The sequence below is a fragment of the Lytechinus variegatus genome, chromosome 8, assembly GCF_018143015.1.
Source record: "Lytechinus variegatus isolate NC3 chromosome 8, Lvar_3.0, whole genome shotgun sequence".
NCBI classification, from domain to species: domain Eukaryota; kingdom Metazoa; phylum Echinodermata; class Echinoidea; order Temnopleuroida; family Toxopneustidae; genus Lytechinus; species Lytechinus variegatus.
The window spans coordinates 4,789,883-4,814,145 of record NC_054747.1 but is presented as its reverse complement, the minus strand read 5'-3'; the positions used below and the strand labels follow the sequence as shown (position 1 = coordinate 4,814,145).

The 24,263-nt window shown below is 35.9% G+C and overlaps 1 protein-coding gene across 2 annotated transcripts in view; it reads left to right on the top strand.

The window, feature by feature from the left end:
- Window positions 1–24,263, top strand: part of LOC121419870 (high affinity cGMP-specific 3',5'-cyclic phosphodiesterase 9A-like) — a 54,778-nt gene that overhangs the window by 17,284 nt on the left and 13,231 nt on the right. The window contains exons 5-11 of one of the 2 annotated variants that reach the window (XM_041614331.1): window positions 7,717–7,771; window positions 14,408–14,478; window positions 14,915–14,944; window positions 19,707–19,788; window positions 20,484–20,577; window positions 22,401–22,475; window positions 23,561–23,647. In XM_041614331.1, coding sequence (XP_041470265.1) covers window positions 7,717–7,771; window positions 14,408–14,478; window positions 14,915–14,944; window positions 19,707–19,788; window positions 20,484–20,577; window positions 22,401–22,475; window positions 23,561–23,647 — 494 coding nt within the window. The remainder of the gene's footprint in view (window positions 1–7,716; window positions 7,772–14,407; window positions 14,479–14,914; window positions 14,945–19,706; window positions 19,789–20,483; window positions 20,578–22,400; window positions 22,476–23,560; window positions 23,648–24,263) is intronic. The other variant, XM_041614332.1, reaches the window with a different exon arrangement.

Below are 24,263 nucleotides of genomic sequence, written 5' to 3'. Positions count from 1 at the left end.
AGATTTTGTTAATATTTTCTTACAAAACTAGCTCGTTCAAATGGTGTCATTCTCCTTGAAACCTTACATCCCTCATGATGCCTCAGCCATTTTACTGAAACCGACCCCGGATCTACCACAGGTATTTTTAATGGCATATTACGGGTCTCTTATGGGGACGGTTTCACAGGTGTGACCTCATGGTAAAGATGCGAGTTGATGGGATGTGTGATAGCGCTCATAACAAGATATAAATAGAAACGAAGCGATATTTGAGTAGAAGAAAAAACTTGACCTGCCCTTAGGAATTGACTTCTAATTCGATGACAGCGTATGCTTATAATTCGATTCAATCTCGTAACAGGAACAGTAATGTAAAGACAACCATATCCTTATGAATATGGATGAAAATAAACAAACATATGGATGAAGTAATAAGAAACAACCTTAATCATCATCTTAAATCATTATGTGTAATTATCTTGTACAATACAGGGAGGTGAGTTTTAACAACAACTACATTTTTATTTTGTTTCATTCAAGTTATCGTTACTCGACCAAAGCCAAAGATATATCTCTAACATTATACATTTATTTAATTCCTGATCTGTATTCGATAAATAGATAACTTAATATGATGTCTTCTCTATATTAAATTTCAATTCGTCATTTTCTCTTTGTCTATACTGATGTGTATCTGTATAATAATTGGAAATCTATGGAAAATGTATTGGTACATTACTGATTTATACGACATACAGTTACGAATATTTTTGATTATGTTATCATTGTATATATTTTAAAACAAAATGTTTATGCCACACTCTTAAAACAAATCAGTCAAATTGACTAGACCAGTAGTCAGCTGGGAGCAACTGATATGGCAATCACTGATATTCATATTTCTGACATATATTCTAGTCAGAAATAACTCTTTTCTAGTACAATATGACTAGAAAATAGTGAAATATGACTAGAATAACAGTTGCACCCAGCTGACCCTATTAACTAGTCATTTTTGACTGATTTGTTTGTAGAGTGCAAATGAATGAACTTTGTTAACAAATTCAAATTCAATATCAGTCTATATTCAAAATAATGTAAGACACTTATTTCTATGATCATTATTTTTTCTTCTTTGAATTATTCATCGTCTCATTCTGTTAGTCCTTATTAAATCATTTCTTTCGAGATAACATCACGTTTGTAGGTGCTTTATATCACGGATTGACAGCTCCTCCACTGATAACCCGTTTGTTTTCACACATTTATGATATTATCGACCATGCATATAGATCCATACCTCTCAAGAGTGAAGAAGAGGGTGCAGATGGAAGTCATCACGCTCAAATGAAAACAAATACAATCATAAATCAAATAAATATCACTTTGAGCCCCCATCCATGGTGAGGTGAAACAAATAATAATTCAATTTTGAGTTTAAACCATGACAAATGGATCTAGGGCTATATTTCTGACACGTGTGCTGGGTGGGAGGATGTACATGGTGTATGGGTGTGTATGTGTTGGTATGATTGAGATTAAGAAAGATCAACAGATAAAGAGAGAGAGAGAAGGGGGATAGAGGGGGGGGGGGAGAGGAGGAAGAGGGCGAGGGTGTATGTGGGGTGTGTGAATGTGGATGTGCGTGCTTGCGTGTGTTTCGGATGGGGTATCACGAACATCACTGGGAAGATACTCTCACGTTCCTGAGGAAACTGTAGCAAACGTTGTAAAACACAATGGCGTTATGGGGCTATAGAATAACTATATAGGCGTATCACATTCAAGCGGATCGGGGAAGGGGGGGGGGGTAGATGACTGACTGTTTCACGTATCCTTGTTTCGAAAGACCCCCCACCTCTTGCCTTACTGTCTATTATATGAACCTTCACAGCAATACTTGACAAAAGGGTATTACACTATGGCCCTGGGAACGACTAGAGATAGTCAGAGATCTTCACTACAAATTGGAGGGCATTTTGGCTACATTTTTTTATTTTTTACACATTTTCCACAATACCTGGGGCGCTGCACCACCCACGCTTGATTTTTCTTTTTATTTCTGTGCCATGAAACTGCATTAGAAGGAAAAAAAAGGTTTAATATGTGGAAAGTGATTTTATGTCATTTAGTCAAATTTAACCATTTTTTGTAAGAAGAAAATAAGATGGAAATATGCCTAATGTAGACCCCCCCCTCTGATTTGAAACACCTTCATCTTTCATCCATTCTTGTCCACACCAGTTACACTACCATAACCATTACCATCATCACCAGTTAAACCAAAGTCATCATCGCCATCATATCATTAAAAGAATTAAAACCCAATTATATTCATCTTATTTGCTATCTGTGTTGCACCAATCTTCAATAATTTATATTGAATAGTAGAGATTGTGATGTGAATGCACACATTTATGCGATGCAAATGCAATATCTGTTCTATGAAAGGGCGCAGTATGACCAAGCCCGTGACCTAGTTTCCTAACCGCCGCCCACAGCCATGACAGCAATCGCGATAAATAAATCCGAGAAATTGAAAACGGTATGTGACAAGACATAAATTTCTCGGTGCAAGGCAGTGAATGTATAATCATAATGCCATGATAAAGTAAATAATAAGTCCATGAAGCATCATAACAGTGGTACATGCACAAACTTCATTTTTTTTGTTTTCCATATGAAGGAAATAATTATCATATTTTACATCAGTAGTTGTTTTGCCTCACGTGACCGAATGACAATAAGGAACATTTGAACTTAAAGTGATTGGTTAACATTGGTTTGAAAAATTCTGAGCTAGAAGGTCACACTTGTCACCTCTGTCTGTGATATGTTACAAAAATGAGGCCCAGAAAAAATTCCGTTCAAAAATGATTATTTAGTGCTTAGAAAAATTGAAATATAAAGTGACCGGAAACACCATCTTAATTTCATCTCATACACTTATGTGTACTATTTAGGCGTCTATAAGACGTCTATTTACAAAATCGGGGTTTGCCTTCTTGTTTTAGATTTTCATTCTCAATAATGGTTGTTTTCAGGGTTTATTAGTTCTAATACATGCACTTGTACACATGTTTCATCTTGGTTTGAGAATCTTTTAAATCGGCTGGTCACAAAGTAAAACAATACCTTTAATGTGACAGATATCTGCTTCTCTTTTTTTATCTTAAAGCTTTTCCCTTTCCCTACCAAATCTTAAAGTTTTTCCCTTTCCCTACCAAATAGGGCAAAGCACCATTTGACCTTGTTAGTACGGTAAAACTCAAAGCGCCTTAAGTGTATTTTTAATCAAGGAAACCTATGAAAAGTACCTTAAACATTACCTGTATCAGCAACAACTGGAACATCAATTTTCATATTGTGATTGTTAGGTTGATACTCGTATAAGGGTTAGCCAAAAGTGGCAATACGTTTACCATATGCATGATATGTGGCATCATCTGGCTTTATGTTAGATCAATGCATTGAATTTGTACATTTGTTTTCGATTCGTTGTAACAAGTAGAATATTGGAGGAGTTAGACGTTAATTACAAATAACATTTCAAAATACCTGACAAGAAGTTTCAAGGTACCAATGAAGAGCTGCTCCGAGATTTGTTTTTCTTTAAATACATTAAATGTTAAGGCTTGCTTCTCCTTTTGGCTTTGGAGTTCAGCATCTTGATATTTTCCTTCACTGATACTTATACCTCCTGAAAATTTGATAGAGCTGTCATGATCACATTGTAATCAAAACAAAATATATAACATTAAAAAAGTTTTTGGCTGTTCATTTATCAGTGTGGAGCATTAGGGAATTGAACCCAAATTTTGTTTTTAACAAAGTTGCAATGAAACGAATCACCGAAGCATTTTTGTCTTCAAATTTTCCATTCAAAAATCGATTTTGTAATAGATTCTGACATTGACATAAATGGTTATATTTTGAAAAATTGTATGTTTCATCTTCCCGCTTCCCTTTGCTTTATTTTCCTACTTTGTTTGGCGGTTGTACGTGTCCCCTACAGGGTTTCGTTTTTGAGATGCAGTCTATCTGCAATGTCCGTGATGATATCCGAATGAAAAAAAAAAGTTACCTCGAGGGAAACTGTATATCAATTTCGATTTCACACACCATTGACCATGCACCATACATGCCATAGTGCTAATGAATTAATGCTGCTGCATTCAATTCGTAATGTAATTGCAAACGTGTTTTCAACGTCAGGCGTATGTGATCCCCTTAGTTTTTGCCATAACCATAAACTTGCAATAACATAATAAAGAAATCAATCAATTTTAATGTGTGTTGAACGTCAGTGATAACCGACTATGATTTCAGTTGTGTTATTAAATTCGATTGGCGGTGTTTTGAGTGTCACCTTGAGAACATTATTTGTATCATTTATATTGATTTTGATGACTGTGCTTATTACTACGATGGCGTTTCTTATCATTTTTGTCTCGCCTGCGTAGCGGAGCGAGACATAGGTATCACTATTTCCGGCGTCGGCGGTGTCGGCGGCGTCGTCGCCAACAATTGAGTTGTACACCCAATAACTTTCTATAGCTTCGAGTTGGGATCACCAAATTCATACTAGAGGTCCATCTCCTAAAGGCACAGGTCAAGTTCGAATATGAGTCGAATTGGAATAAGGTCAAAGGTCAATGAAATTTCCATGACTGGCACAATCGTGTTGTACACCCAATAACTTTCTATAGCTTCAAAACAGGTATTAAAGACATCTGACTGTTACTGTATGTTCGGATGCTTTTTGCATCTGTTTGTTCCACTAATGGCACGACCTTATCTGTTTGTTCCACTAATGACATGACCTATAGTTTTGACATGCATTCTCTTCATGACTGCAATATGCATGCGAGACGACGCTTGGCGTTTGCCTTGTTATTATTATTATTCTTATAACTATTCATCATCATCATCATCATCATCACCATCATTATTATTTGTCAAGTATTATTATCATGATTAATATCAGTATCACTATTATTTTGGTTTTGATTATCATTTCTATGTACATGTATATAATCATTTTACTTTTGTTAAGAGGGGGGGGGGCTGAGAGACAATTATATTTTCATCGACCAAAATCACGTTCTCATCAATCCATTAATCGGCTACTTGAGAATGAGATACCCAATACACGAATTAGAATGAAAGTCAAGACAGCTGAGTCTCTTTGGAAGATTGCGGAAAAGAGACGTTAAACCATAGAGCTTTTACAAATAGCTTCATGGTTAAACAATGGTTTCGCCTACCTCAATTATTACCGCGTTCACCGCCATTAAAATCTACTTTTCCATCAGATAATAACATACATTTAAAACGTGTTACGTAAGCGCATCGTGAACATGGTGAATATTACATTTACTTATTAATAAGCGTTGGCCGGGCAACCCAGTTGTGTTACCAAGGAGATGGTGATAATTGGTAACTAGATAATTCAACAGTCCTCACAATTGAACCCATTTCAATAATGGGAGGATGTATATTTTATCTCTCTTTATTTTTAATGCGTAAAGCTTTCAGCATGATCATATCGCGCTGGCATTTAGAACATCATCCTCATCACGGTGATGTGACGAAGCATTGTTGATTTTTTTTCCAGATTAAAAAGGAAATACATAATTTAGAATTCATTTTTTGAAGATGTATGCATAATGACAAAGGAAAAATCAATGCTCGGGAAGAAAGGTGAAGAAGAAGAAGAGGAAGTAGTAGGAGAAGGAGGAGAAGAAGGGGGATGAGAAGAAGAATAAAGCAAGAATTTTGAAGGAGGAGGAGGAGGAGAAGAAGAAAAGAAGAGTAAGGAGAAGAAGAAGTATAAGAAGAAGGATAAGAAAAGGAATAAGAAGAATAAGAAGAAGAAACAAAGAAAAGGTGTAGAAGAGGAAGAAGGAGAAGAAGAAGAAGAACAACAACAACAGCAGCAGTAGGAGGAGGAGTAGAGAAATGGGAGAAGAAGAACCGTGCCTGAGAAAGAGAGAGAAAGAAAGATGGAGAAATGGTTGAAGTTGTATGAGGGAATTGCGCAAAAAATGAAGCATTGTTGATTTGAAATTGACTTTGACGATGCAGAATGACGAAATAAAAAGAGAAGTGGGGAAGAAGAAAAAAGAATGAAGGAGAGAAATTAAAGGAGAGGGATCGCGTATAAGAGGAAAAGAGAGAGGGAGAAGATGGGCGATGATATGTGAGGAAATGAAGGATGTAGCCAGTGAAATGCACAGTGGTGGTTGGCAATGCGCGTACATGGCAGAATTTGATGCATTTGTTGAACCTTGTACTCATCTTTGATCATGTTTATACCATTATGACTTTGATCAGCAATTTTACCACACACCTGTAACGTATTCTACATTATAGTGTCATTCTCAGTTAATGTATCAGAGGTAAAGGTGGCTTTTGTGTTTCAAATGTGCTTAAGTTTATGGAGCTTAAGTTGTGGAGCGTTGTGGCCCAGTGCATTAGTCTTCGGACTTTGAAACAGAGGGTCGTGGGTTCGAATCCCAGCCATGGCGTAATTTCCTTCAGCAAGAAACTGATCCACAATGTGCTGCACTCAACCCAGGTGAGGTAAATGGGTACCGGTAGGAAGTAATTCCTTAAAAAGCTGTGTGCGCTATGAACGCCTAGCTTAGCCGGGTAATATATAGGAGCGCCTTTAGCACCTAACAAAGTGGATATGTGCGCAATATGAATACCCTATATTATTATTATTGTAATGGAACCATTGACATGATTGATGCAGATAAAAAATAATATTTTGATTTTTCAAAATGAAAAATATATAACGAAATATGCCTATATTTGTTGTAAAGGCAACGAAGGTGTGGATGCCTGGCCGTGGCTTGGCGCGAATGAGGGATGAAAGAAATATGATAGAAGAAATGATATTTGATAATCAGACATACATATGCAATGCTTACTGGAAACAACTCTAACTTTTTTAACTTATTATAATGATGATGGGTGTCCCATGATCGTGTGGTGTATACACTGTAAAATATGAAGTGCTAATTTAGCACTTACAGGCTTGTATAGTGACTGCACTACAAGCGTTGATTTTCTAGTTCAAATTCGAACTAGAAAATCAACACTCGTAGTGCAGTCACTATACAAGCACTGTAACTGTTAAATTAGCACTTCATTTTTTTACAGTGTAGGCTTATTTCAGGGGTATATTTGTAATTTCATGGATATGACTATAGATAATTTCCAAATATCATTGTACATTTCAAAGCCAGAATTTAAATTATGTACTGTATACATGTCTTTAAGTGGTATATTCTAGGGATATGATAATTGTGTAGTGCATATAAAGCACTAACGGATTTGTCATTTTCCCTGTCATTAGATTCAATTAGTCATTCTCTCGCACAATGTACGTTAACTACTGGATAAGCTAGAATGACTTTCATATCGTATCAAATAAATATTTAGCACCCAAGAAGAGTGTGGATTTGCGCCTTTTTTTAGAAGAAGTTTATTGAAACAAGACGGATGTGGCGGCCATACATTTTATTCATTTCTAATTTTATTTAAGCGCAGGTACTTGCGATCTGATAGAATACTGTAGTATAGAAGTAAAACCATTATCCCGAAAAGGCGTGACGTGTGTGTGTTGTTTTGATTCAGTTTACTTCCACATACATCAATTATAACCGAATTACCAATTACGAACATAATGAATACTTCTTAATTTATTTTACTTTTACTCAACAGCTCACGACGAAGTGCTCCATGGAGTTCTCACTCACGTTTCTGAACAAATGACAAAGTAAGAGAATCCCTTTAGTTTCCTTGTAATAATGCGTATTTTGTTTGTAGTTACTTTATTTTTATCCCATTTGTTTGCATTTTGTTTATATCAATCGTATGTATTTCAGTACCTTTTGATGTTCTACATCCCCTTAGACGTAATTTCCCATCTCCTAATTTTCTTCTTCTTGTGGGTCTTCCTCTTTGTTATGTATTTTTTTTCTTTCAGTCTCCTATTCTTAACATCGCCGGTTTTTGCTCTTCAATTTTTAAATTTCATATGTGTGGGGAGGGTGAGTGTGTGTGTGGATGTGGGTGTGTGTGTGCAATGATGGTCATCAATTATCTTATAATAATGGACAAAGGGTAAGGTTGTTTGAAACTACAAACACTCTCCATAATGAACACGATGGCCTTAGCTTTAATGTCGGGGGAATATATCATTAGGTATCTCTTCAGGGATTTTCACTGACGAATCTGCTTAAGGGGCCAATTAGGCGGAATGATTCCGTATGGTTATAAAAAGTATCGGTGAAAGTCATCATGTTATTCATAAAATACTCCCCGGTGTCCATTTGTGATAAGTGCCAGATGCATGTGCGCCATATCTCTGTTGAATGGACCAAACTGCAACAAATTTCTTTGGAACAATCTTCCTCTACAAATTCGCAATTTAAAATAATGCTTGAAATTCATCTTTTTAAATCTTAAATTTGTCATATTATATGTTTATTGGCCCATTTGATGGTATTTCTTTATTCATGATATGGTGAGAAAAAAATGTAAATTGCTATATTAGTTTTGATACATTTTGTTCTGCAAAGTATTTCTATTTCTATTTCCTTTATACTTCATATTTCCTTTCCCTCAACCGCTTAGAGGCAGTTTAGTGGGGTATGGTGTGTCATCCCGTAGGACTAGCGTGCCAAAATTGATTTTTTGGTTGTTTTGGCTTCAATAGGGTCCCCTTAGACCAAAAACGATGGGGTTCAAATTTTCAGACCCCTCCTTCCCTTTGTGGGGGGTCCTTTTTGGCGCCATATTGGCCTGTACAAAGCCCAATAGGATAATCCATTGTTTTCAACCTTATTTCTCACTTTTCCTCGCCAATTTTATTTTTAAGTTGTCTGAGGTACAAGAATGAATATTTGATGATGTTGTGATGTCAATATATTTTCACTTTTACCATACGGGGGGCGGATTTTGCGAAAAATGCCCCAAAATTGTAAAATATTACCCCAAAAATATAATTTTCCCCCTTTTTGGCACTAGAATTAGGACAAAAAGATTACAAAATAAAGTTTATATGTCTTGTTGTACAGTCCAATAACAGAGGAATACATCACATGTAATTTATATGATTATTCTTGGTAAATTAATGTAAAAGTCACCCCCATTTCAGGATTTTATGCAGTGAAAACCTAACTACAACACTAGAGGGCGCCATAACTTATCATGATGATATTAGTGTGGTACGGTATATCATGACACAGCTCCTGCAGGATTATTCACTTGGGTCCAATCTATCAGGAAATGATAGGGTTCTAATTTTCCCCACCCTCACCCACTGCCTGAGGGGGTCACCTATATCAAGACCCACTAAAATCAGGAGTATTAGTAATTTTGCGCCCGGTTAAAAAATGAATTGTTTTATGGTATTTTATCATCCCTAGACAGTTAGAATGCCTATATCTGAAGGCTTCAAGTTAGACGAGCATCCTACCAACCATATCCCCTACTCCCCCCCCCCCCCCCAACTGACTGGCATACAACTTTCACCATTCGGCCACTCGTTCTAGAGTACAATTTACGATTAAAGGACTTCAATTCGAATTGTCAATTATATACTTCTCGGCTAATTTCCAATTACTGATAGACAGAAAGAAACACATAAAATATATTTTTAGCCCCCCCCCACACGCACACATGCACATAATCATTATTGAAATAACATGTGGTGTTTAGAGAACTTCCGAACTTACATTGTTTTTCAACAGTTTTTAGTACTAATTGATCTCAGGAATAATGTACTAAAAATCTACCAAAATCTGCATCAGGGAAAGTGGTTATTTTCAAGATAGTATCCAAGATGGCCACCATTCACTTAAAAATAATGAATACGACTCACTCATTATCCACCCTAGAATCCTAATTAGTTTCATACTCCATGGTCTAGGAGTTAAAATAATTTGTTGACACAGGATAGAGTGAATATAATGACCCCAGGATACCTGGAAAATATAAGATGGCATCAAAAAAGGCTACCGTGTGCTAAAAATCCGCAATTTGATTCAATGATTTTAAGGGTGAAGTAGTAAATTGGAAAAAGTTACAAGGACAGTGAGTGGTCTGGTGGGTCCAAAAATCCATGATGGCTTCAAAAAAATTATTCTGAAATGGCTGCTAAACTTAAAGCAGACGTAGCTGATTTCATATCGTCCATGGAAATGTGATTTCGATGTTTAATTTTAAACCACTGGTTTGGGTCAAGTAATATAAGGATAAGTTACAAGGACAGTCAGTGGTCTGGTATGTCCAAAAATCAAAGATGAATTCCAAAAAATGATCTTAAAATGGCTGCTGATACTTAAAGCGGACATAGTTCATTTCATATCGGCCTGGGAGATATCAGGTGGGTGTTTCATAAAGCTGTTCGTAAGATAAGAACGACTTTAAGAACGACTGGTGATCCTTTCTTTTGGTAAATGGTATACACCATAGGCGATGGTTTAGCGCGTAAGAAAAGATCACCACCTAACGAACAGCTTTATAAAACGGCCCCAAGTTTGGTGTCTAAACCAATGGTTTCAAGGGTCAAATAAGACATTTGGATAAGTAAATAAGGGCTGTCAGTGGTCTGGTATGTCAAGAAATGCGATATGGCCTCCAAAATGCAGGGTCTAAATTGACTGTGGTTCTTAAAAGTAGACATAGTTCATTAGAAATGCACATTGTGGATTTGATTTTGGTGTCTACACTAGAGTTTAAAGGATCAAGTATTGTTTCAAGTTGAAAGAACAGTCGGATGTCAAGTTTATCAAAAATCCAAGATTGCTTAAATGACTGCTATTACTTAAAAGTGGATATAGAACATTAAACATACACCTGGGGATATTATTTTGGTGTCTACACTAGTATTTCAAGAGTTGAAATTAAAAATATTTATTAAGGACTGGCTACAATGACTATGCAGTTATCCATTTTGCCTTAAAATCCAAGTTGGCTTTAAAAAATGGGTTCCAAAATGACTATTGTTACTTAAAAGTGGAGAAATTATTCAAACAATACCAACCTGTGAGAAATATTAAATGTATATACACTTAAATGTATGGGATAAGTTATCATATTGATTCATGAGTTTGTAATAGCATCCATTTGATGAATTTTTTAAATCTACCATGGATTTTAGACGAAATGGAAAACTAAATATCCTTGTTATTTGTTGAATGTATTATCTGACCCTTTATACCACCATGTAGACATCCAAATTATTCCTCACATAATAATATTGTATGAACTCTGACCATTATTAATGAGTTTTAGGAATAATTTTAGATGTCATTTTGAAAACTTTCTTCGATTTTTAGGCAAAATGGACAAGTGCATATCTTTGTAACTAGTCGAAAGTATCACTATAATCATGAAACCATTGAGTGGACACCAAAATCATATGTCCTTGGTGAATTTTAAATGAACTATGTCCATTTTTAAGTAACATCATTCACTTTAGACTCAGATTTCTTCACGCCATCTTGGATTTTCCGACATAGACCAATGACTGCCCTTGCTGATATGATAAATATAGGTATATTAACCTAGGGAAGCCACTTCAGATCTAAAAACTGTTCTCCCAGCGGGCCTTGCCATTATTATTACCCCTGCCTTAGATGGGCTGCCTAGGCGCTCTAGCATTCAAGGAATTTATTCGCGCATTCAGGGAATTTCTTCCTACCGGGTACCCATTTACCTCACCTGGGTTGAGTGCAGCACAATGTTGATAAATTTCTTGCAGAATGAAACTATGCCATGGCTGGGATTCGAACCCACGACCCTTTCAAAGTCAAAAGACCAATCCACTAGGCCATAACACTCGAACGGTTGTAACTAATTTTCTGACTTTAAAAATCATGGTTTAGACATCAAACCATATTCTTGATGGATATTACATGTCCACTTGTAAATAACAGTGGCTATTTTATATTCTATTGTTTAACATACTCGACCAACGACTCTCCTTGTAACTTATTCTAATGTATTATTAGACTCACTTTTCCATGGTAGTCACACACATTCATATTCCCGGATATTGAACAAACTATATCGGTTTTTCAAGCAGCAACAGCAATTTCAAACCCCATTTTGGAAGCCATCTTGGATTTTTTAACATACCGGACCACCGACTGTCCCGGTATGTTGAGTCCAAGATGGCCTCCAAAAGTTAAATAAATAAAAAAGGAAACGGTATTCTTGTCCCAATTTTGATCGTTGAAACCATGGTCTAGACACCGATTCCATCTATCTCAGGTATATAAAATGTGCTATGTCCATTTAAAGTATCAACAGCCATTTTAAACTCCATTTTTGGAAGCCATCTTGGATTTCTGGGTCCTTGTAACTTTTCCCGATATACTTCTTCACCCTTAAAAATCTTTGAATAGAAACCAAATTAAGGTCACTTAACAAAAAAAAAAGAATCCAGGATTTTTTATTTTAGCCTAAGGCAGCTATTCCCCCCCCCCCCCCGGGGTAGAATCAAACAAATTAGATGCCCATACTATGAATCGGCATTGGAAATAATTGCTCTTGAAATGTGTCAGCTTTCAAATTTATTGATAAAATTACAGTGCCTAGAATTTGATTTTTTTTTTAGGGAAGTGCTTATCATAAGTTATGGCGCCCTCTAGTGTTGTAGTAAGGTTTTCACTGCATAAAATCCTGAAATGGGGATGATTTTTACATCAATTGACCAAAAATAATGATATACATTACATGTGATATATTCCTCTGTTGTTGGATTGTATAAAAAGACATATTCATTTCATTTTGTAATCCTTTTGTCCTAATTTTAGTGCCAAAAAGGGAAAAATAATATTTTGGGGGCAATATCTTACAATTTTGGGGCATTTTTCGTAAAGTCCGCCCCCATATGGTAAAATTTAAAAACATTGACATCACAACATCATCAAATATTCATTCTCATACACCTCAGACAACTTAAAAATATAATTGGTGAAGAAAAGTGAGAAATAAGGTTGAAAACAATGGATTATCCTATTGGGCTTTGTACAGGCCAATATGGCGCCAAAAATGACCCCCCACAAAGGGAAGGAGGGGTCTGAAAATTTGAACCCCATCGTTTTTGGCCTAAGGGGACCCTATTGAAGCCAAAACAACCAAAAAATCAATTTTGGCACGCTAGTCCTACGGGAGTTGTGTCAGTGACATACCGTACCACACTAGTTCGCGAATTTGCGGTATACAAAACTGTTATTATTATTATTATCATCATTATCATTATATACTTGCCCCATTAGTGCCCCGTTGCATAAAAGTTACTATTATAGTAAATTGCTGATCAATGGTAACTACTATGGTATACTGTAAAAACTGGGTAGCAAATTGTTAAAACTGACACCAATTGGTGTTAATAGAGGACCACACCCTGAGGTGTTAAAACTACACCCTAATGATTGAATATAACACCAAAGAGTGTAAATGTAACAACCAAAGGTGTTGTAATAACACCTATAGGTGTAAATCTAACAACACCTATTTAACACCGGTGTAAAATAACTGGTGTGGTCCTTTATGTACACCGGTTAACACCACAGTTTTTACTGTGTAATGGTGCTCAACAACGATTCCATGCAAGTTACCATAATGGTTACTTTTATACAACAGGGACCTGATGGGGCAAGTAAAACCGAGGAGCTTCCAACACAAGTTGGAAGCTCCTTGGTAAACCTTGCATCTGTTGTATTTGATGATGTCCATTATTGAAGTAATGCAATCTTAAGTACATTTTTGTTGGTATGTAAAAACTGAACATGAAACGTACTATTTGATACACTTCACATTTAATGGTTTTTTTTTCTTTTGAGTGCTAAAATACATGTGTAATTTTAATGTTCAATCATCATCTTTTATTTTTGAAAACTGTCATGTGATTTATCAAGTTTTGTACATTTGTATCAGCAGGGTAGTCCCGTTAGTAATGGAAATAAACTTTAAAGAAGGAGTGAACTGTGTGTGGATTCTCACTGACTGTGTAATAAATACATAGTCTTAAAATATACGTTTTCAGATATCTACTAATACTACAGAGAATGAATTGACCTATAATTGTATTTGTATAGAGGAGCTAAGATGTTCTGAGAGGAAAAGTAGTTGTTTTGCTACTTGGTAACATATTTATTGCGGTATAAATGTATTGAGTGGTTAATTGGCATGTTATCATTCGATTGGCCGGCTGGGTCTATATTTTTAGACCACATTAGCATTATGGGTCGTGAAACTGGCCAAGTATGAGTATTTGAGGACTCGAGATGGCGCTATTGGGTCGTATCTGCTTTCAGACAGGGACCTGCATTGAATTCGGAACAATAATACATCAATTTATATCCTCTATCCCTTTTATTTCTTGTTTAATTTCTAGGGCTTTTAGGATCAACGAGATGAAAGATGAGATGCTTAATCGACTGAACGTGATGCAGCAAAGAATCGAAAGTAAGATTCATTCTATTTTGGTTTCCACATTGCTCGACATATCGCCAAATATTACTCCTTCATACAAATCAAACGAATACTCAAACGGTTTTTTAACGATATTGGATGAAATTCTAACGTCAAAAGCCAGAAACGAACGGAACTATATTTGATTTCCGATAGGTACACTGTATACAAAAATATTGGGTAAAATCTTAATCAACGCGTGGGTAATCATGTGTCCAATCAATTTGGGGCAGTATGTTACCCAATGCTGGAAGCATATTGTTCGGTAAGGTTAAACAATAAGCATCAATTACTTTAAAATGGGCAAAATTTCCATCACACTGGATGAATAGAAATGCCCAAAAGAAAATGTCCGGAGTTTTTCATTTCATGTCTATTTCGAACAATTAATTATGGATTTTAAAAATCTAAATCACGATTATCTTTAAAGGCAACGAGCAAGCGGTACCTGAACAGCAATGTAAGCAGAAAAAAAGAAAAACATCCTTACTTAAACCTTTCCTGCAGTAGCCCTTAATTATTTTCTTGCATGATCTTCAATGCAGTGTCAAGTTTGTATCTTTCCATGAAACACAAAATAGATGGCCTTGTTTTTTTTTTAAACTCTATTCCTCGCATCTTCCCTTGCAAAGCAAAGTGTTTTACCCTACACGTGTTTTAATACTGTGAAGTGCTAGTGATGCTAGTGGTAAACTGCACCTTAGGTGTCAATTTTTGTTACTTGGAGTTGTATAGCACGCTAATTGCACGTAAATTGCAGAGACAAAACATGCCAGAAGACCTCCTGAAAGTGCTTATTTAGCACTATAATTTGATCTTCAAATTTTACACCTTGATAGGAAACGTGAAATGAATGGATAATAATTGTATGAATAAATAAATGAATAAATAAATAAATAAATACAAAATAAACTAGAATTTTAATTCGTCATGAGGACGAATTAGGTGATCTGTCTCTGGTTTTCATGATCATGAATACAATCATCATGTTTATTGAGATCAATACGATGCTCATATTGAAAACTAAACTTTTATTACGAAAAGAACATGTTGAATACTCTTGAAAAGAGGGAAATGAGAATATGTGAAATACATGTAGGTGTAGGCGATACACATTGTTTATGTTATAGGCCTATCAAAAACGATTTTAACCTACTTTATTGTGCGATATTTGAACTAATATACCTTGTAATGGTGATAAAAGAACATTTGCGAAAAGTTGAAAAGAAAAAAAAAGAAAAAAATTTATGTTCACTTTTGGGTTCGAACCGTGGACCCTAAGGACGCAAGTCTGATGCCTTACCCATTGAGCTACACACTTCCCATAGACTTTACACATAAGCAAAACAAGAGGATCTAAAATCCAATTTTGAAAGTGAAATACGGGCATGATCCCGGCATCTGATCGAAAAACGAAGACCATATTTGCGATAGCTTAAAATCTCAGCTACAACATACTCCAAGCTCAGAGAAAACCAACCAATAGAAATGGAGATATGGCTCGCGAAATTGAGGAATGTAATATCCAGTTTTGAGAAAAAGTCATCTCCCATAGAGATTGCACACATAATGAGCGAAAATGACATGCCTCTATAACTTGCCATTTTTCAGGATGATCCGATCCTTAAAATGTGAATATACCCATCACAATAGAGAGAGAAAGAGTATGTCCTCAGCTTCAACGTAGAAAAAACTGAGCAAAAATTGACCATGACCAATATTAACAGAGTTAGAGTCAAATTTGCATAATTACGATAACGCCATAAGTAGCAAAATGGGAATTTTGAGTTCCGACGCCATTTTGATGACGTCATGATAAAATTTCGGGTCAAATGTGATATGAAATCACATCTCCCATCCATACTCTATTCGAATATGAAAAAAATGGGGGTCAATGGACTACTTTAAGAGCTATAATGAATTTTGTATAGGCATGTTTTTGCACATATATTGTCTATGGTTAATGTGCGCGCGCGCGCGCGTGCTGTAAACTTTGATGGAGGCTAATTCCTTTATTACTTGTCGTAGAAGGTTGATCAAGGTATCAAATTGTTCAGAATTATATCATCGGTGCATTGATATGAAAAAATGGCGATCCTATGTTTTATAGTGCCGTTACGCGCGGGAACGCGCGCGTAACCGTGCGCGCGCGCAAATTTTTGAAATGCTTAAAATGACCTGATTCGTACTCTGTTTTGGTCAAAAAGTGATTTTGAGCATTTTAAAATTTTGACGCGCGCATACGCGCACGTCGTGACCTTTACATGACCTTTGATGACATGGGCGGTTGACCCTTGACCTGAAGTTAATGTGATGTAAATATTGTTAATTTTCGATCATTGATAATGAAGATATGGTTGATAATGTGATTTTACAAAATGGCGTCTAGATGACGTCATGATGACCTTTTGACCTTGAACTTGCTTTATACACATCACATGATAAGTCCCATATCTGATGATATTTTGAAGATAATTGATGATGTAGATTTGGAGATTTAGTACTAACAAGAAAAGGGCGGAAAAATAAAAATAAAGAAATAAAAAAGAAAATTCGTACGAAATTAATAGTTGATCTGTCCATGAATAAAAGTAAGAAGGGGGAATAATCCCTTCTTTGATCACCTGAACAAACATCTACGTTTCTTTTGCCAATATGCATCATTAGAAATCGACATTTAATCCGAATGGAGAGGCATTAACTCACCTGTAAAATACATAATTATGGTCTAGGGCAGAGAGATAATTAGCCAAATTTTCTACATATCGCTATAAAAAAAATCAGATTTGGTAGAAACCAAGTGGAGCTAAAAGAGAACATTTCGCCTAGTTTCTATCGTTCAAAGGAATAGCTTGCAATAATTATATAGGCCCATAGAGCTCCGTTGAAGACGGTGTGAAAAGATTTTTTAAAGCCTTTTTACAAGGTCGTTGTGAGATTTATAATGGACGTTCTATGGGGCCAAGCAAATCTCCGAAAATCGTGTGCACGAGTGGGACTCTACGGAGGTCGTTCCGGGCTCACGCGATTCCCTTACTAATTAAAGATGCCGCTTAAGGTGTGTTTAAGGTTTACATTTACGGTTGTATTACTCTAGCACAAACACACTGTTTGAGAATACGGAAATACATCACTGATACCATGACAAGTTTTCAAACCCATTCTCAAACCCACCATTAACCTTTTATTCAATAATTGAAATTTATTTCGACATAGTTGCTTTTATGTAATTTCTTTCAATATTCGACCTATTTTATTTTTGATGAAAAAGAATTTTATTTCCAAATGAAAAGCCTATTGATGCCCAACCTTTTCACTTCAAACATATTTTTACTTACCATACTTACAGAGTGCACGAACTAATTTCATACAACTTCATTAAACAAAGTTGCAACCTTTGTGTTCCATTTGTCTTATTGGCTTTAGTATAAAATATTAGTATTTATATTTTTATTCATTTTTATTGTATGACCTTCGCTCAATCTGAGAATTACGTTACCGAGCTCATACATTCATCATCATTTTACTTCTGACCATGTTCTTATTTTATTTTGTTTCATTTGTTAACTCAATCAAAACTAGGTGTGTTTTGCTTTCGCATGATGATTTTAGTTACTTTAACTTTAGTTTGCCCAATATTAGTTTGTTTTATTTTTATTTTTTGGCAACTTTCCAATAAGTTTGCTATCTACAATCTAGAAAAAAAAAACAGTCCGGGGCTGGCTTTGTATGCTTTTAATGTGCCAGATAGACACATAACCTCATTATGAAGCGGCGTTTCAAATTCAATTTGATTTTTTTTTTCATAGATGAAAATGAGAGTATAGTTACACAACTGAGGCATCCCTTCCCGATTCATCCTTCCTTTCTCTTTTTGTTGTACTCCCTGCACGTTTTCCTCTTTTTCTTGATACCAGTAAAAAATATATTCCTTTATTTCCCGTATGTATTGGGTCAGATGCATAAAAGGTATCAATTGCTGGCAAGCAATTTCTTCAAGCACAAGCGATAGCTAGCCAAGCAAAAGATCATGCTTTATTTCATAAAGTGGTTGAACCCTTTTCTTGCCTTCAGAACGCAATTGCTAGCGGTTTAGCAATAGGGACGTCACACTGGTGCGACCAGGACTTAAAGAAAAGACAGGACCCGAACGCAAAGGTGTGGCAGTGTAAATTACTGCTTCTTTCCAATAACATATTTTCCTTAGACGTAGTGTCAAACTAGCTTGTTTCATTTTGATAAATTTTATTCGTGGCAGACAAAAAGAACATTTGTAGGTTACGGTACACCTTGGGATTCTCTCTCAAGTGCATAAACATGGTTAAAAACGCGAATACGCTGATAAAGCAAACACTCAAGCTGCCCTGACGGAGCTTTGAATAAACCAAGCAAGTGAAATGCTCGCTTTAAGCATACGCTTTTTAGAGATAGCCTAACCCTCAAGGAAATGCTTGCAGTCAGTTAGCGATTGCCTGAACGTACTAGCAAAAACATTTGCGCGCTCATTTTTATACATACGGAATGAAGGAAAAAACCAAGCAAAATCTTAGCAAAGCAATAGCTACTTTTTTATGCAGCTGACCCAATGTCCCATTAATGTAAAGGAGTGATTAAAAAAAAAATGTTTTCACGGTATATGATTTGAAAAAGTGGGCAGTATTGTTTCGACCCGAAAATACGGCCATGTTTAAATGAATCAAAACAGGGCGCCACATCAACAATTAAATTTAATTTGCTACAACGATTAATGGCATTGGGGAAAATACATATGGGAAGTAAGGGTAAGGCAATAGACCATTGCCCCCAACACTCCCACTAGTCTGGCAGGGCACAGCGTGCATGCTACAAACAATTCAGAATGGACAGAATTACTTCATGCCATTGTAATAACAGTTATACATGTAGATGAAGGGCTTAGTAAATATTAAGTGTGTACTGTAACTTGTACATGCCTCCATCGTATGAAGACAAACTTGATATGAATAGTGGTAAAGAAGCTTACCATTTCTTTTGAAACGCTAAGTTCTATCAAATCAAGCTTTGCATTGTGAAGGAACTGTGTTGATGTATTAAAACAGAGTATCTGCTGCACGGCTGTCCATATTTTGCGTTGAAACTCTTTCAAGACAAAACGTGTTTCGACCGTATCAACCACTCTTTAGAATATTAAGGACATTTATCTTTATCTTTCCCCCTTCATACCTGTATCGATGTAATGCCAGTGGAGGGCATGAAAGCCATAGAGATTGAGAAATGCAAGATGGAGATAAGAGCAATCAAGGACGAACTACTTGCAGCAAAAAGGTACGTAGTCATGGCAACAACGCTTTCTGTAGTTAAAATATGTATAAATAAAAGAAATCGCTTGACTTGCAAGCTCTCTGTGCATTTTGAATGGAGGAAATTGATTCATGTTGCAAAACGAAATCAACCATTGCAAACGTGGCTTTCAGTAATAAAGAGAAATATATTTTTATGAAAATTGAAATGGATGCCAATACTGCCAATGGTTATAAGAATTTGTACTTCCCGTTTCCACAAATATCTCAAAAAATGCAATTCTGATACTGTTTTTTATTGTGTTTTTTTACAGGAGAGAATCGTCAACTTATTAAGGACACTGAAATTTGATTTATCTTATGTAATCTAATTAAGCCGCATTCATTGTTTTCAGTAAATTTTGTCAATACCCTAAATACAATTTTTTCTATGATCGTTAGTAGCTTCTGCATCAACCTATATTGTGAATTCGGTAATAAGAGCACACCGGTAGATGTTTCATTAAACTGTTTGTACAGTAACGCATGACTCTGCGCACTGGAATAAGTTCTTAGGTGCTAAAGAAGTTGGAAGTTATATATTATTCAGCAAAATAAATGGTCACCAGTCGTTCGTTATTAAAGTCCTTCGTAAGTTACGAACAGCTTCATGAAACACCTGTATGCTTCATGTGAAATTCGCCATAATAACTTGTTCTCTCCTCTGTGTCTACCTTCAAGCCGCCATGCAAATTTCTGTAAGTGCACCATACCAGCCGCTCTGGGGAACGACACACAGATCGTCGCAAAGCGTGATGTCCCAAAATACCCGAAGGTAAGAAAGATACTCATCCACATTTTGATGCAATCAACCCAGGTGAGGTGAATGGGTAGGAAGAAATTGAAGTGGCTACCCTTTGTAAATATACCTATATTATCATTATGATTATTATTATTATTGTTATTAAAACCTTGAATGATTAACGGAAATCACAGCAATCATCCGTGAAGTTTTCACTGACCATGAATTACAATGAACTGGGCAGCATTTCCTGAAGCAGAAATGCGGATTTGTTATAGGCTACTGAAGTTCTTGCATCAGAATAAAATTGGCAGTGAAAACCACTGATTGTTTTACGAAATGCTCCTTGAAAGATTAAGTAGGGTCAGTATCCACTTAAAAATTGGGCAGCATACTATCCGCTGTGTTCGGTAATGTGCACGTATGTGGGTAAAAAATATATATTCTGGGCAATTATTAGTTCTTATTACCCATTTTGGGCAGATTTGAACCGATAGTTGTGTGGACAGTATGTTGCCCAGGGTTGATTAAAAGCTGGTAATGTTTTGCCCAACTATTTTAAGAGTGTATGTAGTGGCGCTATAAAAGGTAATTTATTTATTTGTTTATTAGAACATATCTAATCAGGTACAAAAGATCAGCAAAAACTGTTTAATTGTTTAAGGTAATTACTGAAAGGTGTTTAAGGTAATTACTGAAGGTGTTAAAAACAACTGCGCAAAACAACTTCGGCACTATCGGAAATAAAGGACAATTCAGTATTTTATAAACATAAGAACTACCGAAGTTCGTCTTATAGCCACATTGAGTTGAACGCGGCAAATTAATGCTTAAACATGGGCTCGTCTCATGTGCAATTCACATCTCAGAATTCCATCGAAAGGGGATCAAACTAAGCGAAAATTTAATCGAATCCTCATTGGTCATACTTTATCATGGACCTGCATGCGTCGTTCATATATTCATATACCCATTATTAATATTTAACAAGTTGAAATTCAAATATCAACGATAAAATGATTGAAACCGTTGTGGTTTCACCAAAGGTATTTTCGCATGATTTCTGTTCTTATAAAGCCATTTACTCATTTCATTGCTGGGTCTTTAAGCATGTTAAGTGGTTAAATTAGCTGATTCGAACTTGACAACCATTGCGGCTGTATTTCCTGTTCCCCGGGTGTCTTTAATGCTTTATGCGGTATGTAATTTCTGCCGTTTAATGGGTTCTTTTATTTCATTTGGAATCGAGATACGGCTTTCAGCATTCATCGCCTGCTGTCATTAGCTTTGGTATCCATGGCAACAAACAAGTAATCATTTTATTTCTCCTGAATTGCCACTTTCAATGTATTCATCCCCGAGATTTTTTATTTGCTAAAGGACGTTTGAAATCATGGTCTCCAACCAGCGTACACACGATAGAGGCATTAAATTTATGGCGTACATGAATACAATGTTTAAATAAATATATATATGTTTGTGTGTGTGAGGGTGGGTGTGTGTGTGCGTGTGGGTGGGTGTACATGATTTTTACTATTCTCTTATAAATCAGGGCTTCGAACGTTGAAAAGTTGTGACCATTTCCCTTTAGAAATTCTACGATACAATATCCACGGTAGCAATATGTGTGTGTATATGCGGACGTTAGTGCGTGGGTGGGTGTGTGTTTGGGATGAGTTTTGTCTCCGATATTAAATAAGCAATCCTCTTGTTGATTAAACATTCATAATGCAGCAACAATACAGTATTAGGAAAAAGGGAAAAGGTGTTCAATAAAACCTTGGAGTGATTAATTTCGCCGTACGATTCTTATTTTTTTTTTGTCTTTTTATTTTTTTTTTCTTCTTTCCCTGCAGTACACCCTTTCAAGGGAGACAAAGGAATACCTCAAGAAACCCACGTTTGATATCTGGCATTGGGAATCTAATGAGGTAAGCCGACTTTGTTGAGCTTTACCAAATCAACATATTAAAACCTTTCCAAGCATGCCAAAGATTCAACATGCTGATCATTGAGAAGAGAGGTGGCGTTTTTTATCCATCTATAATTTGTGATAAGTTTTATATGATAAGTTTTAATTTTTTTTTATATATTTCAAAAGGTCATTTCTATTTCTAAAAATGCCCTAAGAACGCCTATCCTCTGAAATGAGCAATTACCGCTGATAAACTAAATAGAATTTGAATTTTATGCAGGGGTAATTCTTCCATACCCGGCACTCGCAGTTCGCAATTTCATTCCAAAACTTGAATCGTATTACGGACAAATCAGGTTCAATGTATTTTCAACCATTTTTGTAATTGTTGGATTGTTTGTAATATTCAAATCGTATCAATCAGAGATGATATTGGAAGTGATTTCACAAAAAAAAACGGCCGTGTCTTTCATAAACCTGATGGTAAAGGTCAGGTCACACCGCCCGAGCGTTGTTGGAGCGGTCGTGGAGCGGTAGGGAGAGAGGGTCGAATTTCGCTCACAAATTGGGGAAAAAATCGAAAACAAAAATCGGAAAAAAAAAATCGAAATCGAAAATGGTGAACGGTAGCGAGCGATGATGATTTTTTCTCTCCGCTCCACGATCGCTCCAACAACGCTCGAGCGGTGTGACCAGGCCTTTAGTAACAAGTGACTTAACGAACGACTGGTGACCATTTCTTAGGAGTTAAACCAACACCAATGAAAATTTGGTGTATGCCATTTTCTACACAAAATGATTACCAGTCATTTGCACTGTTGTGTATAACTTTGTTATCATCTATATATGAACAGCTTAAGGGGCTTTCACAATTGCTCGTGTCATCATTTCGTCACAATATGTGTTGCACACAATTGCAATGGATGCAAGCAGTAGCACCACCAATTGTGAAAGGGGTTTTAATGAAGCGGTTTTCGGATTTAGTATTGCAAGAATATCCACCCCCGGAAGCTATAGGAGTAATGGTAAACAACCATTGATTATTTTTTTATTAAAAAGGCCTTAGAAAGTTCTAAAATATATTCGATTTATTTTGAACAGATGTTGTGTCTCCTGGAGCATATGTACCACGAATTGGGTTTAGTAAACGAGTTTCATATGAATCCGATTGTACTCAGGCGATTTCTGGTGAGTAATTGAAGAGCTTAAAGGTATTGTTTAACTTTGCGAGCAGCCGATTTAAAAAATTCTCAAACCAAGATGAAACATGTGTACAAGTGTATGTATTAGAACTAATAAACCCTGAAAACAACCATTATTGAGAATGAAAAGCTAAAAACTACAAGGGAAACACCGATTTTGTAAATAGGCGTCTTATAGACACCTAAATAGTACACATAAGTGTATAGGATGAAATAAAGATGGTGTTTCCGGTCACCTAACATTTCAAATTTTGAAGCACTAAATAATTATTTTCGAACTTTATTTTTTTGGGGGGCTTTATTTTTGTAACATAATATCACAGACACAGATGACAAGTGTGACCTTGTAGCTCAGATTTTTTAAAGTCGAAACCAATGTTAACCAATCACTTTTAATTGGATTGCAACGTTCTAACGTAAATCTGGACTGTTTTAATTTATTATTGTCATGAATCGTTTTACAGCGAGTCCAATCCTTTTGTGTTACTTTGAGACAAGAATCCAAGAATCCCCCCCCCAAAAAAAAAGAGAGAGAGAGAGAGAGAGAGAGGAAGATTCATATTGTGTATTGCCTTTGCTTATTTTTTGGCAAAATAAATATT